Genomic DNA, 12,084 nt, shown 5'->3' on the forward strand with positions numbered 1-12,084 from the left:
ACTCTGCTTCTGAAAATTATGCTGCAATGAATGACTTCTTAGCTTCAAATTCACCAGCTAGTGATTGAAAAGTAAAACCAGAAAATTCTCTCAAGTGTTTATGATTTTTTCTGTCATCTGGAACTGTTCAAAAAATTAACTTATATAGAGATTTAACAGGCAGAGAGTTTATATTTTTATTTACTTTTCTGATTTCACTTAACCTTGCCATTTCCAAATATTTTCTTCTTCTATTCTTTGTCAGCTATTTCTCCTTTTGTCATGTTTAAAATTTCTCCTTGCATTGCTCTGCTACTGCTAATCATAATTAAAATGTGAATCTTCATCACAGATCCAAAATCGTCACTCTTACAAATCACTACATCATTGCGTGCAAAACTGTGTTTAGGTAAGTTCATTGTAAACATTGTATATTAGGTGGTATTGCCATTTGTTCAGTTGATCTCAGAAAATCCCCAAAAATTTATAGGATAAACGTTTCTGATTTTCATGAAGAACTATTTATTAAACTCCTAGTTACAAACATTAGAACTGAACTGTCAAAAGGTACAAAAGAACTTAATCAACAAACTCATGTTTTTTGTGAATACTGTTGCTCCATGAACACACATATCTACTGCCCAATACTCAGATTCTCTTGTGTGTCACCAATCCCAACAGCAAGGAAACCCTTAAACCCCCCGTCCAAATCTTACAACAGTGAAAATTAATAACCAACAGGTAATGTAGCATTAACTTTGTCCTTCAGTTTTCTGACAAGGGAGAAAGCAGCATTTCATGCAGAATCAAAGCAAAAACCTCCATCACTATTTATAAGGATAACTGACAATTTAATTTCAACTACTTCCTTAATAACACTATCTCAATAGCTGGAAGAACATGTCAGAATATCTGTGTTGTTATATTCCATAGGATGACCAGTGCCAAGACAATGATCTACAATAGCAGCTTGGCTCAGCTGGTGTATGATGTATGTTTGACACTTATGCTCAGTATGCTATTCCTCCACAGTCCTGACAGTCTGACCAGTATATGACTTGGCACAATTGCAACGACTACAGCAGACACTGGCCTTATGCAAACCAGTATCTTATTTTCTGGAAACTAAAAGGACGTTAATCTTAGATGGTGTTTGAGAAACACATTTCACATCATTTTTGCACAAAATAACACCAGTTCTATTGGAAATTCTTCCTGTGCAATGCAGAAAGGTCATAGACTTTGGCACCTTCTCAGTATTATCATCGCTCACCTGGTGTACAGTTTGACAGATATTTGACAGATATGGAGGTTTTTCCTTAAATTCTTCGTGGAATCCTGTTCTCTCCCTTGTAAAAAACAGGGGGATAGAGTTAAAGTTACCTCACAATTGGTTATTAATTTTCACTATCAATAACTTCTGATGTGGCCACGTTTGGTTTGTTGATGGCACTAGTGTTTACAGTTTGCGTGTGCGTGCGTGTTTTACCTTTCCAGAACTGCTCTGGAAACAGGTTTAAAATTCCCTTACACAGTACTTACCTGCTGCAGTTTACCCTTTTAAATGAAAGTGTGTGCATCTATCGAAGTATAGGCGATTGTCGCATTCCCTTAAGTTACTTGAACATTGTACATGCCAGGAGAAATTCGGGTCTCATACTGCGTGTGATGATTGAATTTTGATCTTATCCACTAGTGAAGGATCTGGCACTTTTAAAGTAATAACTCTGTGAAGAAACTGCTTGTTTTATGATTAGACATCATCTTTGAGCAATTAACCTGAGTGTTTACAGGACTCTAGTGACAAACACAGCATGTTAAGACATAAGACAGCAGTTGCTCTTCCAAGGCCTTGATCTCACTACTGAGGATGTAATCAAAGCACTGGATATTCTCATGTTGTATTAGTCCCCAAAATACTTGCAAACATGAGCCCACAAATTTTTCCTATGCTGCTATGAGCAGCTTCATCCAGACTGCATTTTGTTAAGTGGTAATGTTTATACCTTGAACTTTTGAGGAGGAACACTAGAGAAATCCTATGTGGCTATGTGGAAGACAGCAGTTGTCTTCTCACTCCTCCAGCTTCCCAACTGTCAGTTGTAGCTGGTGTGTTACAGCATTAAGGTAGAAGAAGAGAGGGACTGCAGAAATTCTGAAGGAACATGAATCTGAAAGGATTGTAATGGAATATATACTGTTTATTGCAAAAGTTAACACAATGACATAAAAAAATCAAGCATAATTGTCTTTTTGTTGAAGATTTAAAATACTGTTGGGGAAAGGAGATACTAGTGAAAATGGGAGATGTCTGTGGAATTTACTTTGAGGAGCTGTGCAAATGGTGCTTCGAAGTAGTAACTTAGGCCATAGCAAGCCAAGAGAGCTTCTTTACTGGTTTCAAAAGAGGAAATTAAATAGTTCCTTTCCACGAGTCAGAGAAGTGGTATCGCCCCACAAGAGAATCAAAAAGATTTATGAATTTCTCCTCAGCTTGCTCTGTGAGTTGCCAAAACATGCCGTATTGCATTTGAATATATTCACTTAGTGTATCAGGCGTATGCATAAAGCATACCACCAATTGTTTCAAAGTGTAATATTAACTTATGGACAAACAATTATCAATGATATGAAACAGGGGAGGAGTGACATTTAAAAGACTGTGACATAGAAAACCTAAAGGGGGGGGGGGGGGGGGAGCCAAAAAAATGGAGGAAGGAGGAAGAGACAGCACAAGAGAAAGGACGCCTGGAATTAACTTCATAAGTGTACTGGAAACAAAGACTGAACTGAACAAATATAGCTGTCACTGTGAGGAGCTGCACTCTAGAGGGATATTCAAACAAGTTTACTTAAGTATCAATAATTCACGTTGTGCTTCTACACCCAAGAATGTTTCTCATTAATGTAACGTGACTTGCAATAACAAATCATTTATGAATTTATTTGCAATTTGGAATAGTAAAACAACAGACTTTATCAAAAATGAAGAACATACCTCAAATTGAGATCTTCCGAAAACTTCAGACATGCATAGATAAATTCTTTCACTTGCTGATATACCTTAGGTACCATGGATGAGAACGGAAACCTTTTAGGAAAATCTGCTTGTTGAAGGTTTTGATCATAAAATGGAAATGAATCTGTGACACTGTCATATTCTTCCTGAGATGTCACCTGGGAATATATATTTTAAAGGTATCAACTAAAGTTACCACTTTGTACTGCAATTTCATAGGACAACAAAACACAATATAAGCCTCAGTTCCAGAAAGCAAATAGTAAACACACCTTAATAGGCAGGAAACTTTCTTCATCGAGAATTTCTCTGAAAACTTGAACCCAACGCTGCATTAAAACTTCATTGTAGTGATCTCTAATTTCATGTAATAGATCAAACAACTGATTCACAGAATATCCATAATTCTGAGGGGAAAGACAAAACAATAACATTAAAGAGAAGTTTCATAATATTTGACAAAAATGTGCTATAAATAAGTTGCAGAATAGCTATATATCATAATTTTATTCCAGCCACACATGTTACTAATTACAGTACTGCAATAAAACTGAGCAAATGAGATGAGGAAAACAATGTAACAACTTTTAATAGAATATTGCAGCAATGCAAAGTTATGTATTTTTTTTAAACGGAGAAAATAATTACAGCAATATAATTTTGCTATTTCAATAGAAACATAATTAGGTGGTAAATAATAAAATAATTATCTGAATAGTTTTTTTATTTATAACGTAATGAATATTTGCAACAAGTAAAACTGTGAGCAGATCAGTACTTGAATCTAGAATCCTTCTCACCAATGTTCATTGCAGCTTATACTTCATTAAAGAGTACAAAAATATCACACTTATTATCTAAAAGTTTCAGAAATGGTTAATATGGTGTCCTGTGGATGCACAACATATATACACAAATTGGTTCAACTTGTCTCATATACAAGTGAAAATTGGTTCAACTTATCTCATATACAAGTGAGATTGTCTGATGTTACTGTAGTCATAGCTACCTTTATCTTGTTTCCAAGTTTGTCCACAGTTTTTGGAAAGCTAAGCACATAAATGCAGTTGATTACAGCCTGAGTAAAAATTACAATTAATGGTATCAAAAGACTATTGTAAAATGCATACTTAGTGTAATTCTTAAGGTTATTGTTCAGAAATCCCACACATGCTTGTGAAAGTATAGTGGCCTTTGAGCTATTACAAAATAAAATCTCTCGAACTGTGCAACTCTAGAACCCAATAGGCAGTATTTTGAAATGGTAATCCAGCAACATGTAACAGAAAACAGCTTTCACACTGGTTTTCGAGCACTAGCTCTTTTTCCAGCAATACTGTGCATTTGGGTGTATGAGTAGTTGTGTATGTGAGAATTTGTGCATATTATTGCAGGAAAAAGAGCTAGTGTTTGAAAGCTAGTGTGACTGCTGTTTCCTGTTGTGTGTTACTGTGATCCAAACATTTACAAAAACTGCATAGTATGGCTTCTATTTTACAATTTATCACATTGTTCTAGACTCACCAAGTGTGAAGAAAAGAAAAATAATGTTGAATACAACACTGCAAATTTTACAACAACAACAACAACAACTAATAATAATAATAATAATCTATTTTTGTTGTAATCATTAATACTTTTGTTCTATGTATTAATATTTATATTTCACGTACTGAGTCATCAGACACACAGCTGACTTGCCTGAACAAATGAATACGTAAATACTTCAAAAGCAGAAGTTTCCCTCATGGTTTTACTGTGTTTTTGATTTTAGTTGTGTAATTACATATTAACTGATGTGCAAAACTTAATGAAGGAAGTAACATAACCATAAGAAACTTGGACTACACGTAGAAAGAACTGTTACAGTATAGTACAGAAGGTAACTGAAAAAAGAATGCAATGGGACAAATGCTTTTATTCAAAGCAAAATATGACACTGAATTCATTTCAGATTTTGACAGTCTTCTGGGCATTACGAGTACAAAAGGTGGCACTTGGTTCTTAACAGGGCATGTGATCATCATGGGTGGTAATACATATTTTGCAATGTGGGGGATGAAAATGTATAGGGATACTGACTGCCAAATCTTTCAACTCAATACACTAACCAATCAACATTATTGTAACACTGAACTCCTCTATGCATGTCTTTTCAGGGATGCTCTTGGACCCAACTTCATTTTTACAGATGACAATGCATGATCACATTGAAGAGCACACATGGAGGAGCTTTTGGAACAAATGGATATTTAGCAAACGGATTGGTCTGTTCATTCCCCCAGACTTAAATCCCATGAAGCATGTATGGAATGCATTGGTAATAAACATTGCATCAAGTCCACATGCACCAACACCCATCCAGCATTTGTCAACTGCCAGGGTATATACAGGGACAAGGAAAAAAAATTCCTGGATTATTCCCGGATTTTTCCCGGTTACCCTGTTTCAAAAATATGCTTTTTCCCGGGTGAAAATACACTTTTTCCGTGCTAAGTGACAGGTTTTCCGTAGATTTTCTCTCGGAACTGTAAAACGTATCATTCCTTTGAATGGTTAACGTTTTATACACTGTTGTAGAACTTCCCGGGGGGAGAGAAAAAAAAAAAAGACAGGACAGAGAAATTTTGGAAAGACTTTTACTGAAAAAAGAAAGAAGAGAAGTTTTGGAAAGACCTTTGATTTGCAGCAACACATACACTGCATATTTTCGTATTACGAAAGTATAAATTCGAATTGCACCAAACATAGTGCGTTAGTTTCCAGAGCATTGAAATAGAGATTGCGATGTCCTTTTGTAAGCCAGTCGTATCTCATGCCATGTGTTCTTGCCAGCCGATGACAGCAGATATTCAGAGCATAGGACACATGTTATAGTCAGCCTATAGCAAGATCACTCTTACATAGAATGAACACACAAAGAGGAAAAGTTAACGGTTTACATTAATATGCATAGCATAGCTACAAGAAACGCTAAGTTTTCACATATAATATTGGTCTTTTTTTGCGTGTGTTGTACTTTTAAGATACATCACACAAATATTGCATTAAATTTAAAATTATGACAAATGTCTGATCTTCTGGGATAGAAATTCTTGTAAGTGGCTGGTCCTCAAAGTCAGTTTTAAACACTCTGTTATTTAGAAATTCATCCCATTTTCTCACACGAAGCATAATTCATATTGGCTAAAAAGAAATTTACTTTGAAAGTAATGCTTTTCAAACCACCATTCGCAATACTATCCGGAGACTGTTAGAAATAGGTTCGATTTAGCAGTTGCCAGAGAGGGGCAGAAAATAGGCATTATTGCGTGTGCGCAGCTGCAGTAGTGTAGGAAGCCCGCATGTTTGAATGTATAAAGCACTAAGAGAGCTTACATTCCGCCATGAAAGAAACAGACATCATCATAGGATACTCCTAAGAGCCGCGCGGGATTAGCCGAGTGGTCTAAGGCGCTGCAGTCATGGACTGCGCGGCTGGTCCCGGCGGAGGTTCGAGTCCTCCCTCAGGCATGGGAGTGTGTGTGTGTGTGTGTTTGTCCTTAGGATAATTTAGGTTAAGTAGTGTGTAAGCTTAGGGACTGATGATCTTAGCAGCGTAGTCCCATAAGATTTCACAACACATTTGAACATTTGATACTCCCAAGAACATCGGAATTTCATAAGCCACACTAAAATGCATCATTCAGCTTGAAGTGCACATTGGTTTTTTCCAGATTCACAATGAAGTAGGTCCCATCTGATATTAAGCTTTTCAGAGTGGTTTTTGGGATGTAAATTTTCTTGGAGTACCAGTACTGTACGAACTCATCTTTCGTTCTTTATTATGGCATAATGACATACATGGCAGAAGATGATAACGTGCACTTGAAATTCAGCGGACAGTTGGAACTAGCCAATACTGTGGAATGAAAAAATCCAAATTTCTTTAGCAAACTTGTAAAAATAACTTCATTTGTAATTTTTTTTTTAAATTACCGATACCAGTCACAAACTTTGTCAACTATTGTATTACTTATTTATTTAGCGACATGTTTCGAGGGAATACCTCATCTTCAGGCTAAATGGCATTACAAAAACAACTTTACAATAAGGTCATACTGATGTTACATAGTCTTTTCGTAAATGCTGTGGTCATCCTGTGGAAGAAGAGAAAACTTCCTAAGAGGCAATGTCACGTTGGAAGCTGGACTGATGTTTGCACAAAAATCAGTCCAGCTTCCAGAGAGACATCGCCGGCCGCTGTGGCCGAGAAGTTCTAGGCGCTTCAGTCTGGAACTGTGCTGCTGCTACGGTCGCAGGTTCGAATCCTGCCTCAGGCATGGATTTGTGTCATGTCCTTAGGTTAGTTAGATTTAAGTAGTTCTAAGTCTAGGGGACTGATGACATCAGATTTTAAGTCCCATAGTGCTTAGAGCCATTTGAACCAAAGTGACATTGCCTCTTACTAAGTTTTCTCTACTTCCACAGGATGACCACGGACTGTGTAACATGTGCACGGTGTTTTGTAGTAAATGGGTGTTTTGTTGTAAATGGTGCATTTCCTTTGCCACTAAAGTTTTATTTTTTTCCTCTCGTCTATATTTTATTGCTGCAGTTTCATTCTCCAGTAGCAGGACACATTAACATTCTTTGCTAGAGAATCAATTCTTACCAGTCAAAATTACAAAAATTTAACTGAAAGCTAAAACAGTGAAAAATTCCCAGAATTCCGAAAAATTCCCGAGTTTTTCCCAGTTTTCTCCCGGATGAAAAAATTCCCGGGTTTTTCCCGGATTTCCCAGTTGTACCAGGTCGTATACACCCTGACTGCACTGGTGGAGGAGTAGAATGCCCTGTCACCAGAACGCCTTACCAACCTTGTAGCCAGCATGGGAGCTCATTTCAAAGTATGAATTGCCATTTGTGGTGATGACACACCCTTCTGAGAACCACGTCCTACATTTTGTAATGGCCAGCGGACCATAAGGAATTGCGGTGACTTTAGTGTAAGTATTTTCTTTAAATAAAATTGTCATTTCCGTTTGTATCATTGCACCTTTCAGTTACCTTCTGTATTATACAGTAGAAGATTTTTTACGTATGGTCCAAGTTTCATCCAGCTACGTTATTTGCCAGTGACACATCACGTGGAAGTTACTTTCACCCTGAAGTTTTACACATCAGTGTATTTGTAGCTACATACACTAATATGAGTATGGTGAAACCAGTAAGAAAGACGATGTGATGCTCCCACACCCTTGATCGTTCTCCTTCATAATAAACTCTGTGGAACATGGGAAATGTACAAGTGACATTCTAGTCAGTGCCATAACGAAAATAAAACTGAAGAAGTACCATACAAAATCACTGTGGTTCAAGTACAAAGAATTATCTTTGCATTCCACTTACCCTCAGAGTGGTGCTGAAAAGCATAATCAGGTTCTTTATTTTCAGCATCAGAGCAGCATCAGTGCAGTAGGCCTATAAAAAAGAATCACTGTTAAAATTTTGTTCAGTAAATTCCAGATGCAGGTTAGTGAAAGGAACAACCAAATGAGAACAATTAATTCAGTCAGTTGTAGTTTTATGTATTGGTTGGATTATTATATGTTCATTTCTTCAAAGGGAAACCAATCTTAGTGAAGAATGAAATGAAAACTATCGATACAGTATGTTGTAGTTTTTCATATTGGCTGAATTATTCATTCTTTCTTTTCAAATGAAATCAGTCTATGATCTTTCTGTTGAGCCATGTATTTGTTCTTTCAAACTGGAACCTCTCCTTGGTGTCTTTGTTGTCCGAGCTAGCTAGCCATTCATCCTTCTGAGTGAAACTAGTCTGTAGTACAACATGAAATTAGTCTGTAGTACTTTTAACTGGTTGAACTAAAGTGACGATATACAACAGGGATACACATACCCCCACAGGATACTTCTGCCCCTTGGAGTACATGGAGACATTTCAAGGCATATGTTAAACTAAGCACTGTGCATAGTCATTTAATTATTTACTGAATAGACTAATTCTTCTTTTCATCATATAAAACTAGTTACCATTTTGCTGTAAGTTAAGTTGTTCCAGGTGCAATTGACACACAACTAATTAATTTGAAATATCTTTAGGGTACGAAGTTAAGTGTGAAAGTTTTCTTAAAAAGATGTGAAAAAAAAAGGAACATTGTTTGCATTCCATTTTTGTGTTTGTGTTTGCTTGTTGTATAAAAGTTGCAGAGCCTGGAATTTTGTAAATGGATTTTGTTTGTTTGTGCTATGAAAATGCCAACAAATAATACTGAAAGTGATTCTGATATACCAGTAAGTCCTATGGAAACAAATGAGCCTTAACTATTTCATAAATATAAATATGAATGACAGAAATCACATGACTGGATAAAAAGTGATCCTCAAGATAAATTCAGCATGATATACAGTATCTGCAATGCTGAGTCATATTCTGAATTATATTATTTAATGAAATTCAAAGAAAGTTAACGAACGTGACATAATTTTCAAGAAAAATACTTCTGACACTTTTCAGTATATATATGTGATTAAGGCACCTAATAATTACAGAAATGTATCCTTTATGGTTTCTGTTCACATCAACTCAGCATTTACCATAAGAGAATTATTAGTGATGGATGGGAAAAGTGCCACCAAGCTTAAAGAAATTTAAATTAAAAAAGTACTTGTACATATATTTAAATACAAATTTACAATGTAGCACCAGGTAGTAACATTTCAAAACCAACCAAAAACTGATCTAGTATGAAACCATTTGTATTTTAGTAAATAAACACATACATCTAGAAAATACTTCATTTCTGAAATATAATTTTTATTTAGCCTTTGTTGAGAATATATATGATATTTTTGTTTTAAAAAGCTGGCAACCCTAGGTAGGGCTCAAGTGGAACAAAATAGGCTGAACATGTATGTAAATGAATACCCTCATTGCAGACAGTCTCAGTCGGTTGTCTCATAATATGTAAAATTGCCCAAACAAGGAAACTGAGTGAAAAACATTCACACCAGCGAATAACAACAGTATGGAAAGGAATGACAGCTACTCAAACATAAAGATGATGTTCAGTTGCAGACAAGTACAATGGGAAAAAAGCTAAAATTTTTAAGCTTTTGGACAAAGTCCTTCTTCCAAAATACAAAACACACACATTCACACTAATACAATTCACACATGCATGGACACTGTGTCTGGGCACTGGAGGCTGACCAATTACACTACTACTGATTATTCATGTGTGAATTATCTGGTTTGTGGATTGTTCATGCATTGACAAAAAAACGTCCAATATTTTTCTTTAACAAAGAGCAATAAACAACGTACTGCATGACGACGCGTGCCATTTACATTGTTTAAATGACTGCTATGTGAACAGAGTACTGTTTCCAATGTTATCAGCGAGCCTGTTCCATGTAAATAAAAACAAACTTAGTTATCTGATATTAACTGGTGTGTAAATGTTAATGAAGAAACATTAGGGAATGTCAGAAATCACTTCGTTTTAATAGATGATTTCCTGTCAATTACTACAAACTGTGATCTCTCTGAAAGGAAATCACAAATCCTGTCACGTAACTGAGATTATATTCCATAAGCACGCAATTTGATTACCAGCCACTTGTGAGGAATGTTGTTAAACACCTTCTGGAAATCCAGAAACATGGAATCAATCTGAAATCTCATGTCAATAGCATACAACACTTCATGTGAGTAAAGAGCTAGCTGCGTGTGGTGTGCGTACTGTAAGACCTTCGGTACACACACTATCAGATTATTTGACTTGTCGCTCTAACGAAGTAGGCGAGTGTCAGCAATATGTCTCGTGGTCTTATCGTGGCGTGTTTATCATCTGCCGTTAGGTCAGACGATAGAAATGCCACTTGCACGCTTAGAGTAGCAGATCGACGGTAACCAACTTTAAACAGAACTTGATTAATTTTCACAAACAATTATTAAAATAATAAAAAATATAGACATTACATAACTTGATTCTGGATGCTATTTACAAATGACAATCTGAAGTAACTTTGGTCTTGGTACGTTAATCTTATTCTCACATATCTCTGATACTTGACAAAGTGTCTATACATTTCTCTTCATGACTATGTACAGGAATATGATAATCTTATTAGGTGCAAACTGAAACTTGACTATAGACTGGTACAGACTAATGCAGACTGACTAATCGGAGGTCTGTACACTCGTTATAATACAGTATTTTAAATCTTCAACAAAAAGACAATTAGCCTTGGTTTTTTTTATGTCATTGTCTTAACTTTTGCAATCAACAGTATATATTCCATTACCTCCGCGTGGAGAAAAGGTTCTACGTTAGCAGCAATCTCATTGGCTGCGTTACATATTAATATGCGGATCGGCAGAAGCAGAATTTGGTCCGTCTCTAAGACAGCACCATCTCGTACTGCGGAGACAGACGAGCACTGTGCCTGCGCTGTTGTGCTTAGCGAGGCGCACTCTAGTGGGAAAGTTGTGTACACGCTGACTACGCGGAACTATGTACACAACACTACATTTCACAAGAACGATGTTTTCTTAATCCATGTTGATTGTGTCAATAGATTGTTCTCTATTACAAGGACATCACAGCTAAGGATTCCTCTGCATTATTACAACTTAAACGGAGCATGCGTGGATAGTGAAATTTTCAAGAACTGGTTCCACACACATTTTGTACCCAAAGTTCAGCAATTTATAGAAGCCGCAGAAGATTTTTCTATTGCTTTGTAACCTGTTTTACATCCCAATGAGAGGATTCTCATACGCTTTTATTTCTGAATGTGAATGGTATTATACAGTCAATGGATCAGGGCACAATTGCATCGATAAAACAATACTACCAGTCTGGTCTACTGAGAATGCTAATTTATGCAAAGTTGATAGATCCAGACACAATAGATGGAATTTCTGATACCTGGTAGGAAGTCAAACAACATACACAATTTCAATCATGGAGGAAAATTCTTCCAAATAGAGAAGAAAATGATGTACATGGTGGCAGCCAGCCAAGGAATATTCTAGGAAATTGGTTTAAAAAATTTATTTCAAAGGCCCAGTCAAA

General features: G+C 36.2%; 1 protein-coding gene across 3 annotated transcripts in view; it reads right to left on the minus strand.

Annotated features, from left to right (window-relative positions):
• Positions 1-12,084, minus strand: part of LOC126201088 (exocyst complex component 6B) — a 155,271-nt gene that overhangs the window by 59,392 nt on the left and 83,795 nt on the right. For all 3 annotated transcript variants that reach the window (XM_049936762.1, XM_049936760.1, XM_049936761.1), the window contains exons 9-11: positions 8,390-8,461; positions 3,271-3,405; positions 2,978-3,156 (exon numbers count right to left, since the gene is read on the minus strand). In XM_049936762.1, the coding sequence (XP_049792719.1) occupies positions 2,978-3,156; positions 3,271-3,405; positions 8,390-8,461 (386 nt within the window). The remainder of the gene's footprint in view (positions 1-2,977; positions 3,157-3,270; positions 3,406-8,389; positions 8,462-12,084) is intronic.

Source organism: Schistocerca nitens, chromosome 1 (genome assembly GCF_023898315.1).
Source record: "Schistocerca nitens isolate TAMUIC-IGC-003100 chromosome 1, iqSchNite1.1, whole genome shotgun sequence".
NCBI lineage: Eukaryota > Metazoa > Arthropoda > Insecta > Orthoptera > Acrididae > Schistocerca > Schistocerca nitens.